At 27.5% G+C, this 27,036-nt stretch overlaps 3 protein-coding genes across 7 annotated transcripts in view; all 3 read left to right on the top strand.

Annotated features, from left to right (window-relative positions):
* Nucleotides 1-1,143, top strand: part of LOC149880232 (transmembrane protein 116-like) — an 8,089-nt gene extending 6,946 nt beyond the window's left edge. For 2 of the 3 annotated variants that reach the window (XM_090070529.1, XM_090070528.1), the window contains exons 11-14: nt 199-250; nt 527-619; nt 767-840; nt 944-1,143. In XM_090070529.1, coding sequence (XP_089926655.1) covers nt 199-250; nt 527-619; nt 767-840; nt 944-1,060 — 336 coding nt within the window. In that variant the 3' untranslated portion in view covers nt 1,061-1,143. Of the gene's footprint in view, nt 1-198; nt 251-526; nt 620-766; nt 841-943 lie in introns of those variants that run through there. The other variant, XR_016446261.1, reaches the window with a different exon arrangement.
* Nucleotides 1,144-5,037: 3,894 nt separating this feature from the next.
* On the top strand, nt 5,038-20,781 carry LOC145195172 (tyrosine-protein phosphatase non-receptor type 18-like). 3 transcript variants are annotated; one of them, XM_090070104.1, is made up of 21 exons: nt 5,038-5,161; nt 5,992-6,096; nt 6,270-6,372; nt 6,502-6,578; nt 7,014-7,109; nt 7,493-7,600; nt 7,923-7,985; nt 8,364-8,506; nt 8,638-8,704; nt 8,981-9,055; nt 9,241-9,360; nt 9,592-9,727; nt 10,505-10,591; nt 11,613-12,068; nt 13,798-13,962; nt 14,142-14,228; nt 14,335-14,483; nt 18,964-19,018; nt 19,149-20,404; nt 20,494-20,541; nt 20,699-20,781. In XM_090070104.1, the coding sequence occupies exons 2-19, from the start codon at nt 5,992-5,994 to the stop codon at nt 19,214-19,216; spliced, it is 2,160 nt and encodes a 719-aa protein (XP_089926230.1). In that variant the 5' UTR covers nt 5,038-5,161; the 3' UTR covers nt 19,217-20,404; nt 20,494-20,541; nt 20,699-20,781. The 3 variants fall into 3 exon arrangements, with proteins under 3 accessions (XP_089926230.1, XP_089926229.1, XP_089926231.1); XM_090070103.1 differs by lacking the exon at nt 5,038-5,161 and adding an exon at nt 5,207-5,228; XM_090070105.1 differs by lacking the exons at nt 5,038-5,161; nt 20,494-20,541; nt 20,699-20,781 and adding an exon at nt 5,207-5,228 and having other exon boundaries at nt 11,613-12,075; nt 19,149-20,126.
* On the top strand, nt 20,519-26,707 carry LOC145195362 (G/T mismatch-specific thymine DNA glycosylase-like). Its single transcript, XM_090070004.1, has 7 exons — nt 20,519-20,541; nt 20,694-20,877; nt 21,010-21,079; nt 21,478-21,610; nt 21,739-21,821; nt 24,374-24,441; nt 26,573-26,707. The coding sequence occupies exons 1-7, from the start codon at nt 20,519-20,521 to the stop codon at nt 26,705-26,707; spliced, it is 696 nt and encodes a 231-aa protein (XP_089926130.1).
* Nucleotides 26,708-27,036: the final 329 nt, after the last annotated feature.

Raw genomic sequence — 27,036 nt, 5'->3', positions numbered from 1 at the left:
TAGAGCATTTCAGTTAATCTTGCAGTTTTCAATTAGAGTTTTGAGAATTGCCGAGGCTTCAAATTAGTTTCTATCATTCTTTTGTTTCGTGTAATTCTATTGTTTTGTCTCAATTAAGTTTTTTACATTCTAATTGTGTGTAGTTCTATTTTTTGTTTAAATAAGTTTTTTGCATTAAATTGTTTTAATTTTTTTTAGATAATATACTTCATCGTTTCTTTTCAATTTAAAAAACTGGCCGAGTCAGGAGGTAAGTTTTTTTTCTTTTTTCTCTTTCTCTTTTCACAACTAGAATTATTACTTTCATTAAAAGCATTGTGAGATCATAACAGAAACGTTTGCTTATCTTTATTATATTTAAATATATTTACTGAATAATTAGCGGACTCAATTTAATTGAAGTATGCTCCAAAACTATTTGGTTTTCACAAACACTGGGTTTTAGCCTTAAAAAAATATATATATATATCTATTTGTTAATTAATTTTTTTTATAAATTATTTTTGTGAAACAAATTTTATGTCAGGTGTTGTTTCTTATCACCAATACAATTCACGCAAGAAAAATAATCGTCAGTCGTCTCTCTTTGTTGCAGCATTCACTTTTTGCTGGGTTTTCAGTAATATTTTTGTTATGTTTGTTTTTTTTTTACAAATTTTAATTGTTAATTATATATAATTTTGTTCTTTCATCGCTTTGATGAAGATTTTTCTTTTTGCATATGGTCATGAACGTGACGGCGATGCTGACCATTATGTTTTTTTAGCCATCATTTTGGGTTTTCTTTCGTTAGCTACAAAATTTGACATGAAAACGTTCTTTCCACTTTTTATAATACAGGTATTAATTTTTTTAAACAGAATAATCATTCATTTCTTTTATATAAATCACCATTTTTATTGTTTCTTTATTCATTATATTTTTTTAAAATACATATTTTTAGGCAATCACATCTCCCTTGCAAGGTTTCCTTAACTCTATTATATATGGATGGCGCCGCTCAAAGTTCCGTCACATAATCTCCGAAAACACTGCATTAATTCTTAACGATTCGAAATGAAAAATTTGAATCGCATCGTACGTTTTTATGTCAACATGTTTAATATATGCAAGATAATTATAAGATATTTGATTTCACGAGTTGTTTTCTTTTAAATTACTTTTTTCCAACACCGTAAAAAAGATAAGATTAACCAAGGATATCAATCTTAATCTCAATCCACAAAACCCGTAGCATATCTTATAGATCAGATTCTGATTGTAGACTTTTTGCATAGATTGTTCAATCTAGATGATCCTATAACATAATCCTATAAACTAAACCCTTTGGGATTTAAATCTGGCGATTAAGGCAGCTATTTCATTTACCCCAAATTATAGCTCATCCATCTCCATATTTGATTGTTGGAATCGGCGATTGATTAATCATTTAGCCTTTGAGTATATATATATATATATATATATATATATATATATATATATAATTATATTAATTATATTTGTTATATTAATTATATTTATTAAATTTATTATTATAATTATATTTGTGATATTTATTATATTTATTATATTTATTATATCTATTATATTTATTATATTTATTAATGTTCACAAATAAGCTAGATATTAATTCGATTTATGAACCATAAAAAAATATGGAGGATTTAAAAAAAAACGATTTTAATTTTAATGTTTTCGGAATCTGGGGCCCCCAAAATGAATGTTATCATGGTCTCGTGCTTAAATTTGTCCATTCCACCTATGGTAATAGCTCCTTCCATATGGGAAATTCGATAGGACGAGCAAACAATATCAAAACTAAATGTTTTCGTACTAATGATAAAAATTATTGTTTACCAAAATACGCTAGGCCTACTCATTTTTAAGGTCAAAATTAGTTATTTATAACCAAGTAATTAAATTGACAATACGGATAGTGTTTAAGGACAGGCCCCTTATGTGGCTTCAACATAAAACGACGTGTGATATAAATTTATAACCTGATAACTCAAATCTTCTCACGCAGCCTTGTTAGGCCTATATGCAGGAATAAAATTATAACTTACCATGTAACTTAGGTGATGACGAACTGAAGACGTGATTTGCTCTCGAATTATTGAGGTACTGAATGATAGAGTATATTAATCACATTAACGAAACAACATAAACATCTGTCAGTCTGCCTAAACCATCATGAACCATAGACTCGTAGGTAGGGCGGGCGAATCTATTTATTAGTACTCGCGGGTGTGGGGGAGGAAGCTTCGCGGAGGGCCTCAAAAACAGTCATGGTGGTTGTTATTGGCCAAGATATCATTTCAATTTCTTACATCTTGGTTTGTTTTCTGTGGATGTTTATTTTCTTGGCAAGCAGATATGATCATGTTTCAGGTTCATTTTTATTGTAAACAATTATGATTACAGAACAAAAATGTTGACTATTACAAAATCCGGCTGAAGTAAAAAAAATATAAATTGTATTAACATTTGGGGGCCTATTCCCAGACGGGGCCTGGGGCGGACCGCCCCCCCCGCCCCACCTTCGGTACGCCACTGCCAAGTGGATTTACATCTGAGCAACTAGAAGGCCAATCTTCAGCTCTAACTATTTTTGGTGTGTGATCTTCCAGCTATTTTTGTGTAGACCCTGTAGTAACTCTTCATAAAATGTACATCCATAAAGTTCAGAGGTATGATAAAGATGCTGTATTATCTCTCTGAACTCTCTGAATAACTTAAACCTCTTCTCGGGACCTCTGCGCATTCACCTGATCGTTTTGTTTATTATAAATCAATTACAACGCCGCAACTTGGCTTTCGCGCAAGTTTACATATTTATTGTTGATCGAAACGTACAAATAAGATGGAACAGAAAGGTCTGCGAAAGCAAAGCAAAAGAAATTGTAAAAATCAATTCAACCTTACTATACTGTAACCTGATCCCTTTAATTACTCAATTGAAATTGTGTAAATTTTTTCAAAATAAACCATGATTTGCGGATGCAAGAGAAAAAAGTTTTTGGGCATTCTTCACATTGGTGCTATTTCAAATTCCTCATCAATTTCTGTTATGCACATATGAAGAAATCTATTACATTTTTATAGTTTTCTATCCTATCAGGATATATAGCAAATTATCAAAAGTTTAAGACTGTTGTCCAGTTCTTTTTATCATTTTACATGAAGATGAGAATAAGTTACAGTTGCAAATATTCAAAGAAGCATAAATATTCGTAAAACGTAAATATTTAAACAGCTTTGAGTCAGCAATCATCACTTCTACTTTCAACATATTACATATTTATTCTGATGAATACAACTTCTGTAATATGACATATTCCATTCTCCATATATAAAATGCACCCTTGGCCATAGATCTAGCGCATATTTTGCCTCTTTCTTCATTATGCCGTGCTACTCTTTGATAGCGGGACATTTTCCCAACTTATCATAACCGATTGATTAAATAAAATGAATTTTGTTTTGTTTTTGTTTTGAGTTTCAATAATTTAAAAAATAGATCAATTAAATAACATTAACAAAATAGGAGTGTATAATGTTGAATAAAAGAAAATATTTTATTATATTTAACGTGTTAAATACCCACTCACTCAACCGGATATCGATATTTCGTAAAAGATTTCCGGAATAGAAAAAAAAAAAAAAAAAAATTAAGTGCGCGTTACAAGGGTTTTCATTCCAAGCGTAAAAGCAATTTACGAGACGTAGTTGCTTTTTAAATTATTACGACTGAAATCACATATTGTAATGCAAAATTATTTCTTTTGAGCCCGCAGCAAGCTGCTTTAATTGTTGTTGTTACTATTAACATTCCTAGAAGTCATTTAGAAAAAATAGTTTTGGATTCCTCTTCTCTTCTAATTTATTGGAACAATCTTTATCACGTTTTCACATGGATTATTTGTTTGTTATCTTTTTATTCTTAAAAAACATTTGTATATACGTTCAAAACTAGGCGAGTCGCTTACTTGCCTCGTTAAATCACGCGTTCGAAAAGGTTTCTAATTTTACTTAGTTGTAACAAACACAATATGTTTTTCTTTTCGATGCCTATTGTTAAAATTAAGAATCAAAATAAAAAAGTTTTTTAAAACTATGAATATAAGTAATAATATTGGTATAAGACGACATTGACGAAAGAATATCAATTAGGAATAAATTAAAAAAACAAAAAAAGTTTAAACGAATATGAAATCTCAGTCATAGAGTTACGCAAACTTGCGAATTAATTGGTAAGATATTGGTTGGGTCAAGTCGAAAAGCAGCTCCGAAATTAATGTTTAAAAAAGTGTGTAAATGAATTTAAACTATGAGCAGCAGAAATTAGTATACACATTTTAAAGTTCAAGCTGTATATTTTTTGAATTAGATCCTTAAAAAAGAGGAAAGGGGAGATGGGGGTAGAGGGAGAAGACGAAAACCAAGGTTCATTTCACTTTAAAAGTAAGATTAAAAAAAGAAAAAAATTTTTCGTTTCAGCGAGAGCTGGAAGAATAAAGGATTATCGTATCTCTATTACATTTTTATTGAATTTATAAGCAAAGTTATAAAATCAATAAAATTAAAAAATACTTTAAATGTTAAATGTTAATTGTCATTAAATCTAGCATAATACTGTAAAACCTAAAAATTGGTAAAGAACTGTACTTTAATCCAGTTCCCGTGATGTTTTCTTCTTAACTCCTTTCCCCTAAATCACCTCCAGAATTGCACATTCCTCACTTTTAAACTGCTTCTGCCATCCCAGATTCAACTTGGCGCCGCCCCCAATTCACTTGTAATTATATGAATCTCTACTTGGCGGGTCACAAATAAAGAAGACTAATATTTAAATCCCTTGACTTTATTTTTATTTTGTACTTAAGTACTAAGAGAAAATTAAAAGATACTTTCAAATATAATAGCTCTTTGTAAAAAGAGAAATCATCAGCACTTGCTGTGACTTTTTTCTTCTAAAAAAAAACGCCTTTTTCAAGTTTAGCCAAGCTGATTGAAGTCTTGATAAATTTGATGCTTCGAAGTCTGATTTAAGTAAAACCGTTTTATGAAGCGTTAGTTTACCTGGTCTGGATTTTATTTCCCCGGAAAATTCAATAAAAGCTGTTATGAACTTTGGCAGTAAAATAAAAGGAAAAAAAAAGTAAATATTTGATAAAAATGCGATTTCACTTATTATGAGCTAGAATAGCAATTAATGCTTTATGCATGTATGTATGTATGTATGTATGTATGTATGTATGTATGTATGTATGTATGTATGTATGTATGTATGTATGTATGTATGTATGTATGTATGTATGTATGTATGTATGTATGTATGTATGTATGTATGTATGTATGTATGTATGTATGTATGTATGTATGTATGTATGTATGTATGTATGTATGTATGTATGTATGTATGTATGTATGTATGTATGTATGTATGTATGTATGTATGTATGTATGTATGTATGTATGTATGTATGTATGTATGTATGTATGTATGTATGTATGTATGTATGTATGTATGTATGTATGTATGTATGTATGTATGTATGTATGTATGTATGTATGTATGTATGTATGTATGTATGTATGTATGTATGTATGTATGTATGTATGTATGTATGTATGTATGTATGTATGTATGTATGTATGTATGTATGTATGTATGTATGTATGTATGTATGTATGTATGTATGTATGTATGTATGTATGTATGTATGTATGTATGTATGTATGTATGTATGTATGTATGTATGTATGTATGTATGTATGTAGTTGGAAAAAAAGGTAGAGTTTAAATGCACATGTATACCCATATAATTCTAAATAGGAATAGGATTTTTTTTAAAAAAAAGCAAATTTGATATGTTTTCCTTTATTTCCAGGCCACAAATATAAGATGTTAATATTAATTTTTCTGTTTTAATTTCCAAAAAATATATTTCTTTATAGTGTTAACAATTATTTATTTTTTGAAAAAAGATGATTGATTCTCATATTGATGGCCTAAAAGCATTTCTGGGAAGATACACAGATTTTATTGAACAGCGCAAATTAAATAAAGACCCTGCTGGAAATGAGTTTCAGGTTAATGTAATTTTCAGTATGTATCTTTTGTTATAATTGAAATTTTATCTGTAAAATATCTGGTTTTTTAAGTAAATATAACTTAAAAATTAACAGATTAGTAAATTTTTGTACTAATGAGTATAGTTCTACTACATATAAAGATTGAATAAAGTTATTAATTGTTATTCTAGCTCATTAAGCAACAAGCTATTGAAGACAGGCAGCAGATTCAAGCAATTGAGGGAGCAAAAGAAGTTAATAAACAAAAAAACCGATATAAGGATATTTTACCATGTATATTTTTTAAATATATAGTTGAATTTGAATTCTTTGTCCATGCATCTTTATGTATTGAGATAAAAAGTAAAAAATGATGAAGCTTCATTTCTACTATACATTATTTTCTACAAATATCTTTTTTAGATGACTATTCAAGAGTTGTTCTACCAAAAGAAGATTCCATAGAAGGCTCAGACTATATTAATGCAAATTTTATCAAGGTGAGCATTGACAAGTTAATATGCCTATTAAACTCCATAACAGACACTAGCACAAATGTCCTACATTAATTTATTGGAAACAGTATTCTTTAGATCTCTTTATTCATTATGTATACAAAATAGAGTTTTGTTCCGAAGTCATTGCTCCAAAAAGATTTTGCATTATTTAAAATAAAGAAACCTATTATTTTAAAACATTTTTAGAACTGTCATACTATATTTGATTTTTCCTCTGTGATTATTACATGGTACTGTCTTAAGATAAAATTATTCAAATCAATTTAATGATGAAAATTAAATATTTTTTTGCTTTCATAAAACAAGACATGTAAAATCCAGTTAATAAAAAAATTCATCAAAAATAAGGTTGGTATGTATGTTTTTGATGTATATGTAATTACAGACGATATTTAACATTAGTATACTTGTATTTAGGATGGAAATGGCAATACTTCTTATATTGCTGCACAAGCTCCAATGGCTTCTACAGTTGATGATTTTTGGAGAATGATTTGGACATATGATGTTAAAGTAAAGTTGCTAAGTTTTTTATAAGGGTTCAAAGAAAAATCTTTGTGTTTTTTTTTTTTTCCTAAAACTGCTGTAATACTTTTTTAATTTACAAAAAGGGTTAGGATTTTGAACTAATTGATTTTAAACTTAACTGTGAAACAAATTTTTTGCTTAATGTAACTTATGTTACTATCAATTTTTTTCGCACTGCTTATGAGTAAAATGTAAAATGCATTTTTTTTAAATAAATTTTTTACTTTTCCAAAGTTTTATAGTTCAATGTTATCCAATAAAGTCATGGATCTATTAGATGGATTTATTGGAAGGATAAAGATAAAGATGGATCTATTAGGATAAGGAGGAAGATTTTTGATAAAAATTTTATTTATAATTTTGTTTAGTTGGTGATAATGGCATGTAAAGAAGTAGAGCTTGGCAAACCTCGTTGTCATAGGTATTGGCCAGATGAAGGGCAAGAGTGTTGGTTTAAAGATATCAAAGTTATTTTAGTAAGTTAAGGAGAAACTTACTAGTGATGCAATTGGAAACTGTTATTTTAGTTGTTGATTTTCCTCTGCACAAAAAAGTTTTAACTGTAGAGCTGAAATGTTTTTTATGTGCTCCAGAATTTTGTATTATTAGTTTATAGCCACCAAGCAAGAAGAATATCTAATATAAATGTGATAATAACTAACTTGTTTGCTGGATGCAATAAATTTTTTTATGAATGTACTTTATTAGCACATTTTTGTTATACTTATACTAAACTAGTATTAATAAAACATTTATTATAAAGATATTCGATGGTAAAGTTGTTATGATGTTTTATAGAATGGATCAAGGGATTTTACAAAGACTCTGACGCTAAGGGATTTAAAGCTGCTAAGAAATGGAGTAAGTTGTTTGTTGATTTGACAGGTAAAAATAGGATTTATTTCTTTTTAGAAAAGTTTAGTTTACTTAATAAAGTTGTTTTGATTTTATTTTTGTAGAGTTGTCTTATGTTAATTTAGATGTTAATAACTTTCAGTTTACAGCTTGCATAATGTAATCAGAATTTAAATGTTTATAAGAAAAGATGTATAAAGGTGTTTAACATTGTTCACTGATTATGGAAAAAGTCAGAATAGACAACAAGTGTATCAACCCATTCTTTTCACAATGACCTTTTAAAGAAATCTAAAGCCATTGTTTTAAAAATATTTTTATGAAAAGTAGTATTTAAATTGTATAAATTAAATTCTTCTAGTATTTTTCAAATTTTATTTCAAGAAAGAGAAGTATGTTACTCAAATGCATTATACTGATTGGCCTGATCACGGTGCACCAGAAACCACTGAGCCAATTATTCAGTTGATAAACTTAGCTCGCAAAAAGCACCCTGATGATATTCCACCTATTGTTATCCATTGCAGGTAAATTCTCTAAATATTATTGAATATATTTTTACAAAATTGAATATAGTTTTACAAAAAAATTATACCTATACTCTTAGTTTTTTTTTTTAGTATCTTAGTTATAGGTAATTGGAATTTTGTATTTCTAGTGCAGGGTGTGGAAGAACTGGAGCTATCATTGCAATTGATTATGCTAGGAAGCTATTGCAATTAAAGGTTTTGACTATTGTCTTTTTTTCAATTTTTATTTAAAAATTTTTAATTTAAAAATTAAATGTTTCAATTATTAGAATTTATTTTTAAATGTGCTTCTTCTTTTTGTTAACCTTTTATTTAATAACGCAAAATTCTGAAAAAAATATACAAAAATAAATTTGAAAGCCTCAGTTTAATGCTTGAAATTTTTCCCCATTGTAATTTAAATATTTTCAGATATTTTAATTAGGCATGGTTTGTTTTATATTTGTTTAATAAGTGTAGTTTTTTTTACAGAAAGCTTCTGAAATTGATGTTTTGAGTATTGTGATGGACCTACGTAGACAAAGACCATCGATGGTGCAAGCAAAAGTAAGAGCTTATTACTCTTTTAAATTAATTTGGTTGCATTTTTTTGTCTGCCTTGATGTTTGATAAATTAGTAAACTTTTAGCATAAATACCAACTATTAAACAAAATAATGGCATCTAATTGGTTTTGGGGTTTGCTAAGAAGTAATTTAGTGTAGGTAAATTTTTTGTTCTTAAATTTTAAAGGAGCAATTAGAATTTCTTTATGATGTTATTCGTGATATGGTATCAACAGAGCTAAGTAAATACACTGTACCAAATGATCTTGAGAACTCAAATTATGTCAATATTGGTTTTGTGCATAAGGTAAGTCGATTTCCAGTATTATTTAAATTATTTTATAATTATTTTTGTTGTGAACATAAGTTAATGGTTAACATTACTAATTATACTTAAATTATTTAGCCTTTAAAAACATTATTTGTGAAAATATATTAATTATATATTTATGAAAAAATACTAAATACATTTTAGCTTTATGTAACAGAATAAATAGCATAAGAATTGTTCTCCTTTTGTTTTACATTTATATTCTAGGACACATTTGGTTCAAGGCAGAGTTTGTTAAATAAATCTCCTTCTTTGTACAAAAAACAATGCAAGCAAGACTCACCTTTTCAGCGTAGTAAAAGCTTATACAATACAGAGTCACCAATTATCAATTCTGATAAAAGTACAAAGAAAAATATAGAATATATTTTATCTATAATGTTTTTTTACTTGATTTTTTTTACTTAACAATATTTTTATTTAATAATTTTAAAAATAATATTAATAAGTAGCTTCTATCTAATATTTTCAGAATTAAAATTAGCTTCTTTTATGTAGTGTAATCATGTAAATGCTAACTCAATCTAAATAGTTTACTTTTAAAAGGGCTGCAAAAAAGAAAAAAAAAGATCTTAGCAGATTCTGAGTCTACTCATAAAAAAACACCATAGTAATAATTAATTTCTTTTGTTTGTTTCAAAAAATCATTTTTGTCCGTTGAGTGTTTTGATAGTTGTGTTACAAATTATAGTGGGATAAATTAACATACAGGGTCACCATATCAAAATTAACATACAGGGTCACCATACCAAAATTTACGCTGAAAGTTAATGTTTAATTCTGTTTTTTTTTTTGTTTTGTTTTTTGTTTTCTGTTCATTTGATAACAGCTGAACATAACTATTTCTCATCACTACGGTGATAAACAAAAAGAATCAACTAACTGAAATATTTAGTTTATTAAACACATAAAAATTAATAACCATTGAAAAATCTGCTAGTTTGAAGAAAAACTAAGGTAAATATGAAAGTAACAAGGTTGTGGGCTTGGAATAAAAAGACTGGGGGTGTGTTTCAGCAATTTTTGAAACTGAGAACTTTTAAAGTAAGGATTATTATTGTTCTCAAAAAAAAGATGATTTTTTGAGATTTGTAGAAAAAACAAAATTTCTTTATTCTAGAAAATGTAAGATCTCAAGAAGATAGCGTTCAACAACCAAATATAAAAAATCAAGATATATTATTTGAGCAAATAAAGCGACAACACAGTAAGAACTGTTGTAGTTATGTTTTTTCTCCTTTTATTTTATTATTAAAATCCTTCTCTTGACATAATGCTTTTGATACTTGCTAAGTTAAATAAATGTAGTTAACATATTTAAATGCATTAAATACATTTATTTTTAATATATTAGATAAATATTTTTAATAAATTTAAATGAATTTAAAAAGTTGAAAACATAATGCTGTCTAAATTGATTTTGTTGAAACTAATTTCATAGTTTTTTTTTTTTCCAACTTTTGAGTTGTTAAATACCAAATAATGCACTAAATATAATATCTAAATTATGTTGGTTAAGAATATTTGAAAATAGATAAAAGTAATAAATCAATGAATTGAGTTCAGTTACTAAAACATTGCTGCTTAATAAAAAATATTTAAGATTTCCTTTTGGCTTAAACCTTATAAATTTCTATCGTTTAGTTTTTATTCATTTCACTAAAGTTTTTTTTAATTAATGTTACTTAACAAATTATCAATGATGAATAACAGCATGACTATGTCTTATGCAAAATAGCAAGCCTTTCTTTATTAGAATTGACTTTACAGGAAAAAAAAATTGAAGAGCTTTTAATCTTTTTTTTTTTTTTTTTTTTTTTTTCAATAAAATTCTTTCTGATTATTAAAAATTTACATTGTGTAACAGAAAAATATTTTTAAATATCCAGCAGAAATAATGTAGACCTTTAATATTTCTAGCACAAAAAATGTAATGGTCTAATATTTCCATAAAATGCTTCCAGTTGGTAGAAAAAGTGAAAAAACACTTAGGAACAAAAGGATAAAATGTTAAATAGTTTAAATTTTTTCTATATTTTAGAAAAAATGAAAAAACATGTGGGAACAAAAAGATAAAAATTCAAATATGTTAAAATTTTTCTCTTTTTTCCATTTTACCATGCCCAGTCTTACCCAGGGAGGTTTTTTCTCAATTAGCTACAATTCTCTCAATACAAGAGCAACTAAGTGTACATTTTTGTAATTTTTTAGTTTACATTTTCTTACAGATGCTGGGCAAAAAAAAGAAAAGAAACCACAAGATGGATTACAGAAGTCAAATGAATCTAATCAGCAAACAAAACTTTATCAAGTGAAGCCTCAAGATGTTAGTAATATTCAACCAACAACAAAAGATCCAAATTCTGAAACAAAGTTATTAAAAACAACTGCTGTCATACCACCAAACACTCTGTTGAGTACAGCTGCTTTAAAGATGAAAGAAGCAGAGAAAAGTGGTGACATTTGCCAAATGTTGGAATCTTTAGACTCTAAAAATAGTTACGGTATTGTAAAAAGTTCTAAACATGTTTCTGAAAAATCAGAGAAACCGAGTTCAAGTAATCAGCCTCAGAAATTTAATATTCCTCCTTCAAAAGTTGTTTTAGACAATAACAGTAATGGAAACATTGTGGCCTCTGATAACTATGCGCAGCTCACTCGATCAACACCTCCTCAGTTGCAAGGTTTGAGGTTTGCTTCTGTGTTTATTTGTATTGTAGTCAGAGTAAAGATTTAACTTACTTTTTTTTAGAATGTTAAAACAAGCCTTTTTTATTTTTTACTTTATAATCATTAATTCAAGTTCATAATTTTTAACTTTTAATTATTAATTTAAATTTTATAATAACTAATAAAGTATAAAATATGTTTGTACTTTACAAATATATATTAATAACTTATGTATTTAACCGCTTTTAGACAAGCTTAGTTCTCTAATCAACAAAAAAGTTTTCTGCTAATGTAAATTCTACTTAAGGCAATCACAATTATCAGCAATATTTCAAGTATTTTTTCATTCTCTTGTGCTGAGCTTCTCCTGTGCATTTTTCAATAAATTTCCAGGTGGCACAGCTGAAAACCAATTAGTAATTTTTTTTCAATTCTTTTTTTTAAATTTGGGACCCCATTTTTAGTTTATTACCTAAGAAATGTTATATATAAATTATTATACTTTTTATTTTACAAAAAGCTTTTTTTAAGATAAAAATAAATACTATTTAGATAAAATATTTTGCTCATATTGAAATCATGTTGAATCATGTTGAATCAAATGCTGCTCATGGAAATATTCACCATTTGATTCAACAGATGGAGACTAATCCAAATAATATTTCTACTGCAAACAGAAAGCAAAAACAAATTTGTATTCCCTGTAAATGAGTGTATCAATTCTTTCCAGGAAAATTATGCATCACTTTATTTTAATTAAGTAAATACCATACTCACTGAGTATGGGACCTTCCACTCAAGTAATATTTTAAAATCTTCTAGTGTAAAAATATCAGCTACAAAGTTTGAAACATTCTGAAAAAAAAAAACCTACATCAAGGGCTAGTGAGCAATAAATCTCAATCTATTATGTGATAAGATGTGCAAACTGTGTCTCAAGAGAATAAATCTTGACCTTTTAAAATGGTGTTCTAAGACAGAGTTTGAAAATGTTGGATCAGAAGAAATTCTGATGTAATAAAGTTAAAAAGACACTATCCAATTCTTAATTTGTTGTTATTTTTGGTAAAATATTTAAGAAATTTTGCCCTTTTGAATTCTGCATCAAAGTTTAGTGATCATGCAGTATTTAATGCTTTCTGTGCTATACTGTCCGCCCATATTTTTGAACTTTTTTTTGGCAAGTTTAGCTATTTAAATCTAGTTTTTTTGACAATTTCACATCGCATATGTGATAATAGTGCTGTTCATACAAGTGATATGTATTTCATAACAAAATCTAAACATAGTGGAGTGGAGATAGCAGATGGAGAGGTGTAGTAAATACCCATAATAATGAATTTCTCTTAGAGTTTAATTTTTTTTGAAATTTATTATATTGAATTCCTACACAATAAATGCAAAGTTATGATGAAAAAAGAAAAATAGAGATAATTTTTATTTTTTCTTAAATTCAATTCTATGCTTCTAGACATTTAAACTGTAAAATACTTCCTTCTATTGTCTCTTATGATACATTTAGAAGTGGTTAGCCCATATTACATAAAAAAATGTCTACACTTTTAAAAAGTTATAAAGAAAATAGTACATTTTTGTTACAATTTGCAATCATTAAAGTAATTTAACTGCATAATAGCAATCCTCAGTAAAAAAATTCAACTCTGACTTATTGCTCCTAGTTTTTCTAAAACTACTAGTCATTTATTATAATGTGTAACATATATTTTCTGTTATCATTTATAGCTGGTTTAATTATTCCTTATTCGATTGTTGAAATTGGAAAAAATAAAGTTGCACAATCTGACTCAATCTCATCAAGCTCGCGGAAATCTTCTGTAGAAGCTACACCTCCTCTTCCTGAAAGAACACCAGAATCATTTATCATTGTTACTCCTGAGAATGAAAAACGTAATAAGAGAATATAAAAAGACATTTTTTTAGATTTAAATACAGCAAATGATTGTTTTAATGATTTCCTTTTTTGAGATTTCGAATGATATTAGTTTAATAAAAAAAAATTTTTTTTCTTTTTGTATTAAGAAATATTGTAAAAGTTTAAGATTGTTTTAAAATCTTTAAATTTTTAGTCAATGTTCAAAAAAACGTTAAAAAATGTTTGCATTCGGCAAATGTTTCTGTTGTTGATCCATATATATCGCCCCAAGATTTGCTGGGTAAGTTTTTTTTGAAAAGTATAATTTCTTTTCATCAAATTTTTTTAAATTATCTTTTTATCAAATTTTTTAAAATCATGAATATGATTTTTTTTGGCTTTTGCAGAACCTGAATACTCCACTCTTGATGAGAATATCAATAATTCTTCAAATCCTGTAGCTACAGAGTCATCTGCTTCAGCATCTTGTCCTCCAACACCAAAGAATTGGTTCAGCGCGTTCTCTAAAATGAAGAATATTACCAAAAAAAGTGGAGTAAGTGCAAAATTTTTGTTTTTGTTTATCTTTTGTTTATATCTTATTGTCTCTTTTTATATCCTATTGTCTCTTGCTTATCTCTAACTTGCTTTATCTGCTACCTTTGTTTAATTGTTATTTAGTTATGTGATTTAGTATATTATGCCAATTATGCAAAAAAATATTCTGTGACACAAGGTTCTAATGATTACACAATGAACTAATGATGACACTAACCAAACATTTGGATATTCTTCAAGTACTTTATGATATTGTGTACTAACATTTATTCTATGACTATGTACTAACACTCTGAAGATTCTGACAAACATAAATAGTAATAATAAAAAGGGTAATTCTAATGAAATAGTAGTTGTTAGAGTGATTCTTGACCAAATCACCAAGGCCATTTCACATGTTGTTAAAGTTACCTGAAATTTGGGATCAGCTATAGAGAATAGGTAGAATTATTATTTACCAAAATATTACTTCTGCCTATTCTCTTCTAATTTTACAAAGTCCTACCAATATTCTGTTAAACTCCCATTTTAGACCTTAGATTTTAGATTACTAAATCCAGACATGATTTCAACAACTCATAAAATAACAATTAAAAAAAATTCCAATGAAAAAAATCATTATAAAGCTATTAAAATGACAGATGTTCAATAAAAATCTGTAAAAAGTTAAAAGGGCCATTACTCCCTTAGTTTTAAAGCTTCAAATTAAAAATATATTTGAATTGAGTATAAAATCCTTTATTAGCACCTTTGGACTAATTGCCTGATTCTTCTGATTCAAAGTTAACTTAGCAAGGTCTTTTTATGAGTTGAATGTTGATTTTCTTAATGAATTTACTTATTCTAGAATCAGCTTATTTCAGATATCTTGGTTGCCAGTTCATTTTGTAGACTTCTCCTTTGGGTGACATTCTGACAAGTTTAGCAGAATGTTCTTATTGACTTTTTATCAAATAATGGTGTCAACATTTTTTCATAATGTAATGAAAATAGGTCAGCCCAGTGAAGATATTGGCCATCAAACTGATGCTCTTCATTGAAAGAAACTGGCTGCTACTTGATATTCTCCTTTTAATAGATGTAATGGTTGGCTGCAAGACCAATTGGAGTGAAAAAGGAATATAATGTACCTTTGCTAAAAGTTCATTTTCACTGGTTTTCAGTTTGCTTGCTGTAGTTTTTTCTTGCATCAATTGATAAGCTTTGTTTTCAACATATAATTAATCAATGCTGGGATGCATTCAAATTTTTGAGTAGTTTGCCTTTGTGAAACTCTGTCATGATGGTTAAACATGGTTTTTAGGCATATATAATATTCTTTTCATTCATTTATTTGGCTATGCAGCCTTTAAGCTTTTGAGGGCCAGAATTCTTTTTAACACTCTTTATTATGTGAGAGATGGTCTGTCTCGAAATTGTTTTTGCCCTAAAGTTGTCCAGCCTGAATTTTTTGCCATTAGATTGATTTGCCAAATAGAATTTGTAAGTCCGCTTTTCCTTTGTGTTTCTTATTTCAAACTTATTTTTTAAAAAATGTGTGATAATCATTAAATGTATTATATGCTAGTATAAAAATTAGATGTGCAATAAAATAGGAAGATTATGATGATGAATGTACAATAAAATAGGAAGATTAAAAGGCCTGTGCATAAACAATTTTTAAGTCTTCAAACTTTTTGCTGATTTTTATTCAGTACTTTTTATGTACATATTGATATTTCATCCTGGACTCAAAAATCATGTTGAAAATTTTCATTGAATTCAATCAATTTATGTTTAATATGTTAAGCTGAAATGTCTTTAAGAAACTAATTACAAAGAAGATAATTGAATTTTTTTTGTGTGTGTTTTATTTGGGTGGAATTTCAATTTATTATTACAGGCAAAAAAAGCTACAAATGTGTTCTTCCTATAAAGTTTTTAATGTTTTGCAAACTGCCATATTATAAAATCTTAAGCAGCCTCATATGTTCCTATATTGTTGTAAATTTATCTCTTTGAAGATAAATTGATGTAATCTAATTATTTTTACATCATTTGCTGTGCTTTTGAATTGATAAAATAGATCTTATGTTATGGATTATAGTTTGTATATTATATAAGTAAACTTCTTCTGAAATATTGACTACTACTTGTTCAAAAACTGTGTAAATTGTGCAAGAAGTATTTCAGCAAAAGTCAAAATTTCTCAAACAATTAAAATCAAAACAATGGTAAAAAAGATTAATCAAATTAAGACCAGGAAAAGTTATATTTAAGACTAGGAAATGTATTTAAAACTAGGAAGTGTAATTAAGAATAGGAAATCTAGTTAAGGCTAGGAAATGTAATAAAGACCAGGAAAAGTTAATGGCATAATTCAGTTTTTCAAAGAAAAAAAGAGAAATTAAGTTTACTTCAATAGAGCATAACATCTTAAATGAATACTTTGAGGCCACTTTTGAGGACAAATTCTTTCTCAGAACGAACAAATTTTCTTTTATTAGATAAATCCATTGATGGATTTATGTAATAAAAGAAAAACTTAAAGCATCAGATAATAAAAAGCAACCTCTTACTCCTTCTCCACAGTTTTGGTTGATTTTCAGAGTATCAAGTATATTTGAAATTACTGAGAACAAAGAAAGTTTGTCAAAAATGGACTTCCAGCTGAATCCATAAAAAGGAAATAGTGGTTTGTCAGTAGAGATTAAGAGAATTTTATTTGACTTCTATGGAAATGGTAGTTATTACTGACTGATATTTGGCAATAAAGATCTTATTAGTATTACTAAAAATCTGTAAACTAAATAGAGGCTTCTGGAATAGAGGCTGTAGAGGCTTGTAAACTTAATAAATTGTAGAGGCTTCAAGAACTTGTGTATGTGTCAAGCTGTATAAATAAAATGTTTATCAATTCACTAAAATTTAAAGATATTTTTTAAGATATGGATGGCTTTGTTAGTATTAACCATTAGCAAGAATAATTATTTGATTAATAGAAGAAAATTTTGAAACTTTCTGAATAATCATTATCTGTGCGACCAATTTCAGAAACTTCAATTGTTATATTTTTCTAAAATCTAAAGTTTTTGGAAAAATTTTCACTTGTAGTTTGCAAAATCACAAAGTGCATACTTAAATAACAGATAGATAGAAGCTAAAGAACATGCATTATTTTTGAGTGACATTTCAGAGAATTTTAAAGTTATTAAACAAGATAAATTTCAAGGCCATTGATCATTCTAATCTGCAATATACTCTTCATCCAGTTTACTATATTACAATATTTTAAGACAAGAATTTACAACATGGCTCAATAACTTATCTAATATAACAGTTACTTTTAGCTTTCATTATTTTGTTCACATTTATGAAAATGGTCTAAACATATTTATTGATTGCATACATACATAAATGTATGCATTTGTCTCAAATTAACATTAATCAGAGTGATACTGACATTAGGTTAATGCACCTGCACTAACCAAGTTGCTCATTTAATTGGCCTTCTCATGAATATTGGGTGCATTGAGTGAACATATTATGCACAAAATGCATTCCAACTACCCCTACTTTGAATATACAATTAAAAAGGTTGATCTTGAAAGAGCAATAAAACTCTACAATGATTAAAACAATTTTTAATCTCTGGAACAAAATTTTTGAAACTAATTCTGGCATGTACACTCTGTTAGACAATCAATACCATACACCTCACATATTTCTTTGTGAGCTTCAGCCACTTTCTTTCCCTTGCAGAAAAAAAAAGCAATATGTGGTGAAAATGTTCATTTTTGCACTCCATTTTAAAATTGGTGCACAGCTTACATATACACAAGTACTTATGTACCACTTGCTTCTAAAGTACCTCAACATGTCTTGTATCAAATGTAAAAAATGAAATGTTAAATCTCTTATTTAATTTGATTTGATTAATTGCTGCAAAGAAAGTTATTATAATTTATTATGCTTGTTTTTCTATTTATCTGTTTTAAGTTGATTTGTAATTTCAAAACCTTACAGCAATGTTTCTTCACTGAAAATGCATTTACTTTACAAATGCTTTATATTCTTTGCTTGATAAACATGTTATTTTTTTTTTGGCCTGTAAACATAGTGTAATTTCCAGCCTAAAATTACTCTTCCAAAAAGTTATAGAAACCATTTTTGCATTTAGAAAACAAATTTTGTCCAAATCTCACTTTTGACATTTTCAACAACCTTGGTTAACTTTGCTATTGTAAAATTTTAGCATGTCTTTATTCTACTGAATGACTGACATTTTTAACAACCTTCGTTAACTTTTCTATTATAAAAATTATGTGATTTGACTGAGAGTTTTTCATTAACAATACTAACAATAAAAGTAATAATTACAAAAATGATAAAAGTAATAGTTATAATAATATTAAAAAACAATGATGAAGCAGAAGAGTTTATGAAAAGAAAACTCTGGTTTCACTTTTTTTTCTTAGTAACTGTTGTTTATCTTTCAGAAACCAACAGATACAACATTTTTGTCATTTGATAACTATGGCTTTAACGCACTTGGTATGTTTATTGTTTCAACTTCTAACCTAGTAATCAATAAACAATCAGTTTTGCTCTCTGTTTCAACTTTTAACCAAGTAACCAATAAGCAATCAGTTTTTTTGAGTTTTGTATTTAATTTTTTTTTTAGGTTATCCTAATCGGCTTAACATCAAACCAAAAGGACCGAAAACTAGTAAACCATCACACTGGACATAAATTCCAGCAAAGAATCTGTTAAAAAAAAAATTCATGAAATAAATTTTATTATAATAGCTATAAACAGCACTCTAAACAGCTATTTTTTAAGTTAACAAAAAGTTGGAAATTTGCTCCCTTGATAAAGCTAAAGAGAAAGAAGCTCCCTTGGTAAAGAGAAAGAAGCTCCCTTGGTAAAGAGAAAGAGATGAATAAAGATAGTAGTAGATCTGGAAAATTTTTACATTTTATACCATTTAAAAAAGACAAGTATGACACTAAATGAGTCAAGTTAGATACAGAAGCCATTATTGTAAATCATTGTTGTAAACTTAGTTCATGTTGTAGTGACAAAAGTTGTTAAATAAATATGTTGTCTAGCAAATTTCATAAGTGCTAAATGAGATTGAGTTTTCAAACATAAAACTTTTGTTTTTTCACGTCCTTTTACTTACTTAGCATTTCTGTATTTAATTTTTTGTTCAGTTTTTTTTTTTTTTTTTATATTTTGCCTGATGGTTTAAGTTGATGTTTTCATAGGAATAAAATATCAAATTGTTATTTGGGTAAAGAATAGTTTTAAATCTAACTTTATTTTGATTATTTATTTTATCCAGGTTTCTGTTAATTTAATAAAAATTAAATTTTATCTTTTCCTTGTTTCAAAAGAATATATCTTCATTTTATGAATTGTTATTAAAAAGATTGATTTAGAGAAAAACTTTTATGTAAATTGTTCTGCAATTTTGTATTTTTTTCTGCTAATTATCAAGATGGTGCATTTTTTTAATTATACTGATATTTCTAGTTTTTTTAACTGCATTTTTAAAAAGCTATACTTTGTAAATATTTTGTTACATCTGCCTGTATTTTAAATTTTTTGTTAATGCATCTTGTTAATGTTGTTTTAAATAGAAAGTTTTAAAATAAAGTTTAGTGCAGAAGTATTTATTTTCATATGGTCGTTGATAAGTTAGTAATATTCTAATGAAATTGTTCCAAAAAAAATCCAAAAGTCAACTGCTATTTAACCTTTAGTAAATTCAAGTTTCTACTTTATAAATTTAGAATTGTTTTGAGTTTAATTAAAATGGATAAAAAATCCTTTAATGTAAAATCATGTGTAATGTAATTTGAATATTTTTAATAATAGGGAAAATAAAATAAAAATATTTTGAGAAGAAGTTTCATAAGAAGTAAAAGTAAAAGGTACCTGTTAAAAATTAACATCTGTTAAAAATTAACATCTGTTAAAAATTTGTTTCAAAAAATGAGTTGATTATGCTTGTTTTTTTTAGAACCCTTCAAATCAATAGGCTATTAATGGCAGAAATGAGCTCTTACTTGTATGTTACTAATATTTATGTTTAATACTTAGTTCTATTTGTACTGTGTGATCTTGTTTTATCAGCTCATCAATTAAATTCCACCAAAGTGCCGGTATAAAAAAATATGAAGTTTAAAATATTATAACAACTTACATGTCATTTTTTTAAAGTATAGAAGATAAAAAGGAAATTAAAAGAGTTCAAAATGACAAATGTGTTGTTCCATGCAAGAAGAAGTCATCAAAAAAAAAAAGGCTCTTTAGCCCTGACAAAAAGCTTGGTGGGTTGACAGAAGAAGAAGTGAAAAAGTTATTGTTACCAGACCATCTTGAAGAGAATTTAGATATTATTTTTGTAAGTGATATTTTGGTTATCAAGCATGATTTTTATGTACGTTAGATTGCATACAAAGCTGTATATATTTTAGATTATTAACATTCTTCTTACATCTAATTTATGCTACCTGCTACTCAATTCCACTCATAGGTTGGTATTAATCCTGGGTTAGTATCTGCATATCGAGGTCATCATTATTGTGGAAATAACAACCATTTTTGTAAGTATTTTTACTCTAAGATTTCAAAAAACTCTGCAACTGCAATCTATACTGCATTCTATACTGTAATCAGGAGTTCAGATTAGAATTTATTGCATTCAATTCAGGTAGAAGCCAGCTCAAAAATTTTTAAAATAATTTGTTTCAGAATTAGTAAAACATATTTGAATGAATTTGGAAAAAGTTGGAAATGATTATAAGCTTAGTTATTGAGAAGAATTTACTTCACTTAAAAGATTTGAATACATTATCTTCTGATTAAATAGTAATGTTTATATATTTATGTATTTATTTAGTAATCAATTGGATCCTATTAAAAAAAAAAAATTGATATATAGTTAAGTAAGAATTATATTACAAGCAGGTGAATAATTAAGTTTTTTGAAAATTACACCTAGGGCCATTGTTGTTTGAAAGTGGATTGATAAGTGAGCCACTTACCTGGGAAAATGACTTTAGATGTTTACATTATGGAATAGGTATGACTAATATTGTCTCCAGGGCAACTAGAAGCGCAGCAGAGTTAACAAGGTTATTTTAAGTTTTGTTATGGGCCCATCATCTTTCTCATAAATATATTAAATTCTTTTATTTAATCAGTTAAAGTAATAGATACTAATAAATTGTACTTAATACTAGATATATAAATACTATTTTAGATCAGAAATAAGAAGTGGAAAAGATTCTCTTATTGAGATGGTCAGCAAACTTAAGCCTCTGGTTGTGTGCTTCAATGGTAAAGGTTAGCATTTAAATGGTTTTAATATAAGAACTGTTTTTAAGCTTATTTCAAATCTGCAATGTAGTACTTTTTCAATGATACTTTGTGAATGCTAATTTTTAAAACGTGAAATGATCAGCTGTTAAATTGAATATTTCTCTCACTGGATCTTAAAGTGTAAAGTAAAGTTGTGCAAGATTTTGATAAAAAGTTAATTGTTTCTTATTTTTATTCTCAATTTTAAAATCCAATTTGAAATGGGATTTTCATAACAGGGCATTACTATTCAATGACCGGCATGCATATAGACCTTTTATGTTCAATGACCAATATGTAGACATACATAGTGATAAGAATCTGGTGATTTTATTCTCAAACTTTTGAAAAGCAGATATAAAAAAAGATGCTTTTTTTTTTTTTTATAAAACGAGTAAATTTGTACAATTCACTATGGTCAGCCTAGCTTAAAAAAACGAAAATATTCAAAATTTGCTAATTTCATTTTCTGACAAACTATATGTAAGAATTAGTTTTTACATGTTTTTCCTTCTAAATTAAAAAAAAGTTCCTTTTTGTTTATTTTGATAAAAAATGTTTAAATAGGCAAATAAACAAATGTTTAGACTTAAAAAAAAAAAAAAAATGAAAAAATAGTTTTTTTATTAAAATATTTGTCATTAAATATTAACTTATTGTCATATTAAGTATTTCAAAGCAAAATGATAATATTGATAATTATCAAATCAATAAAGTTAAATATGGAAGTAAAAGTATATATGGTAAAAACTCACTATTTTAGTTAATAACTTTAAAAGGCTAAAAAACTACAACCAAAAATTTTGTAAGTTAATTCCTCAAGGATCATGTCATTTAGTTTTAAAAAATCTAGTCTGTATATGTCCGTATTTTGAAGTTATCATAATTTTAAGATCGGTGCGGCAATAATTTTTCGTCGTGTGCCATTGGGCTCCTTGCAGACCAAGAATTACAAGGCTAGCTGGGCAGTGTATGCAACAGTCAGGGATCCCTACAACAGTATTTGGTCTGTAAACACCTTAAATGAAAGCTTCAACATGAATTGCAAGGCTCAGAAAACCAGGCAAGATCTTTTTATAAATTCAAATTTTTAAAAAAAAAAAAAAAAAATGGATGCGAATAAATTACTACATAAAATAAGATTATTTTGTTGATAATGGAGTGTTCTTATAACATTCTTTCAATTAAAATGAAAGCTTTAACTGGTTTTTTTTAGGCTGTGGAACCAAGGACTGAGAACATTAATAGTCAAGGAGAGTTAGGCATAGCTATGAAAAAAAAGTTGAGTTTTTTTCACAAATGCTAAATTCCAATCGATCTTTCTCAAGGACTTATATTTTACTTTGAGTTTTTTGTAGGCATTTTTGTATCCATCATTTTATATTATATTTTATTACACATCACATTTGCAAAAAAAAAAGATGAAAAATTTGATTTTGGAATTTTTTCTTTTTTTTTTTCCTAGTTTCTGACCATAGTGTAATCGCTCAACAATAAAACCATCGAGCAAATCCTTATAATCGTTCAATGATTGAAACATCGAGTAAATCCCTATAATCGTTCAACGGTTGAAACATCAAGCTCTTTTAGTTTAATTTTAAAGACGCCAACAGAAATATTACAACTAAAAATACTATCAAAATTCAAAAATAATCTTGTACTGCCAACCATCTGTTAAAATGTTAAAAGGTTTTAAACACTTTAAGATCAAAAATTTTATTTCGCTAAAAACGATGTTCTTTACGTTTCGTCAACGAAAAGAAGTGAACGGACAAACTATGTTCTTTACGTTTGCCGGTAGTTGAAGTTAGTTATAAGGTCATAAAAATCACAATTTAATAAAAGAAACTGTTGCTCTTTTAAAATACTCTTCTTAAATACTTTAAAATACTATTCTGAAATATTCGGTGAAAGTTTGATTTTTCGACAAAGAGCTATCTTTTAACCTTAAGATAAAGCGAGTGTACAACGCATACTGGCTGTTCTGTAATGCCAAAAGTATTGCTTTAATTTCGACCAGAGTTGGTTCGCGAAGAAATTAGAATGATGAAAAGTTCGAACAAACTGCTCTGGTATTATAAAATATTTGTATTAATAATGTGAGAGCGCTAATAAATTTTATAAAAAGCTTTTTTCTTGCAAATTTCAAAAACATCCACTTGTGGTAATCGCTAAGTTTGTCATGTTAGTGATTATCCATTTTGGGATAAGTGCTGTGCAGATCCATCAAATGCAAACGGTTAATTTTTTTGCAATAACATCTTGTTTTTGATTTGATTAGATATTCTTAGAAGAAAACCAAAAATGAAGCATGAAGGCTTTACGTCGTTAAAACATGACACTATTTTAAGATGAAACGTGTTTTTCATTTACTTAAAAGTAAATGAAACACACTTTTACTTTTCGTTTAAATTGCGCTTGGCCTCAACTCGTTTGTTTTTGTTAAGCTCTAAACTGAAAATGCAAATCTAAAATTTATCATTTTAAAATCTATAAAAGTAAAAATACAACTTTGTATAAATTTATTATGTCAATAGGTATCTATGAAGTTTTTTCTGGGAAAAAGAAATGCGAAGTTGGTCAACAAGAGAATATTTTGAATTCGGTATTTATTTTTAAAATTATTTCTTACATAAATTCAATTTGTTGCTAGTAAATTTTTTTTGTTCGGCTAAACCTTTGTGGAACGATTCTGAAAAAACTTAGTGCGGAGAGTAAAAATGTTTTAAAAAAATCTCTGAATCTTGTTTTAGCATCTTGTTACCCAAAAGTTTACTTTTTCTAAATCTTTGTTTTGATATAGTTCTTTTTAATTTGGTGAGAAGCGCTTCGGCGAGTTGGCTTCAAAACTGTAAAATCAAAAATTTCTGACCTTTAAAGTAAAAGAAGTTATTTTCTTATGAATTATATCGCTTTAAAGAAACACATTCTTGAGGGTACGGTGGGTCATAAAATATCCTTTTAGCGCGTACGCGTCAGTTAAATACTGGTAATAATGCGTACATACAGATCTTTAACGCGGTAATTTAATTTTTAAAGTCTTTAGTTCTAAAGATTCATTCATTTATATTCTAATATAATAAATACATATTTATGTAAATGATAAGAACTATAAAGTATTACATAATAAATAGTTTTTAATTTTGCCAATTATGTCAAAATCGATTTTTTTAATAGACTTTACTTAACAAATAGCGATATTTAAGACCACTATGCTTTTATTAGGAAAATATGTAGGGGAAAATAAAGTTTTAAAATTTCTGTTGTTAAAATTAAAGAATATATCACCTCAGCATATAATGAAATATTGTAAATATATCGAATTTGTAGATTAAGTACAAAGTTCATGTTTGCAGGAAGGGCCTCTTGAATATCTTGCACCAAGAACGAATAATTCTTAAATAACTCTTCTCTAAGTCTCTTCTATAAGTCTTGTTTAAATGTTGGTTCCAGGTTTTGACCAAAACAAGCGTTAAACAAAATTTTTTAATAAGACTAAATGCTTCTATAATCTAATAGTTTTAATTGGACTGGAAACAAGTCATAGTATTTTGCTTAATCTTTTGAACCTATCTCCGGAAGTCATCATCGATTTTCAAACAGACTGAATGTAACAAGCTTTTTTTCCAATATGAAGTATTAAATGTTGGGTGAACGCATTTCTAATTTACCATGCATTAGTAGTTATTCCATTTCAAATTTACGCACTTTTATTGTGCAGTCCATTGAAGTATTTCTTTTATTGTTTTACTATCGACATAATTTGAAAAGGGAGCGTGGAAAGAGAAAGAAAGATACAAACCAAAACCCTTTTGTGAACGATTGGCAGATATTATATTCAGATTAAAGAGAATGTTAAAAAAAAACACGAGAGAAAAACAACCAAAAACTTATATTTAATAATTGAGTTATAAATTTACTTTTAATGAAGAAAAGCTTCTTAATTGATCAATTACTGATGCGCCTTTTGGTCAACTGAAGAGTTCACCCTACTGGAAGATATAGGTTTCTCAGTTTTCAAATATCAGTTTGGTATTAGATTCATATTTGCACAAACCTTCATGGCGTTCTCAATTTGTTGCATTAAAAATGTCACATGCACTAAAAATGCCGAATTAAACAATTTTCTGAAAACATGAAAATTTTAAACGCATTTCTTTTGTCCGTGGGTAGAACGGTTTTTCTATTTGTAGATTTAAAAAAATGCCAAATGAGATTCACTAATGGGACTTAGGATAACCCCTGACCCACTGTGCAGAGGCCAAATCTTTAGATTGGATATAAAGTAATAGACTAGATTTAAGATTAACCTACAAATAAAAATTAGCTTTTAAGAGAATACTACTCAGGTATTTTCCTTTGCTTAAATCGTAAATTGCTTTAAGCAATGCCGCGTATGTAATTAAAGTAATCATTATTACGTAATAAATAATTGCGCATAAGAAGAGTTTATTTTAAACAAACAAACCAAACGGATAATCCTATCAACTTTCTTAAGTGGATTGATATCGTTTTTCTATACTATAAGTGGTTATAGTGGACGTTTACCACTTAACCCTTTTTAACTTAATTAACATGACGGTTAACTTCTATTGAAGTCTTAAGTGTTTTTGTTTTTTTTTCCAACTCGCTCAAGTTTGACAACTATAAATTTATCTTTTAGTCGTCACTAGAAAATTTAAATCAGTCGTGTGTTTAGTGATAAGAATTATTGTGAAAATAATTCCTTGTTTTAGGCTGTATACGTGATGCCTTCAACTTCAGGTCTGGTCGCTAAATATCCTCGTAAAGAAGATAAACTTATTTTTTTCCAGCAGCTCAAAGGTTTGCGGGACAGGCTCAAGGACGAAAAATTATCAAGAAGCAATTAGCAGTTCAAACAATATGTAAACTTAAATTTTATAATTGCTCTTCTAAAAGAAGGAGGAGCGAATAACAAGCTCCATCTTTTCTATGCTACAGTGGAATTTGGTGAACGATTTTATTGAACAATGAGAAAAAAAGTGAACTTTACCAGACATTTGTAAAATTTGGTAAGGTGAACTTTACCAGATATATTTATAAAATTGACTATGACTGAAATGAGTTAGATGCAGATGATGCAAGTATGACTAAACGCTTTGAATAAAGCAAGGCCAGTAGTTTTGCCTATAGGATTTCGAATTATAATTGTCATTGTTCGGTATTTCGAATGCATAGT

The sequence above is a fragment of the Hydra viridissima genome, unplaced genomic scaffold, assembly GCF_058129835.1.
Source record: "Hydra viridissima isolate aposymbiotic clone 2 unplaced genomic scaffold, HvirCarnegie_v1 scaffold_13, whole genome shotgun sequence".
NCBI lineage: Eukaryota > Metazoa > Cnidaria > Hydrozoa > Anthoathecata > Hydridae > Hydra > Hydra viridissima.
The sequence above is the reverse complement of the archived record's forward strand: the minus strand, read 5'-3'. Positions and strand labels throughout refer to the sequence as shown.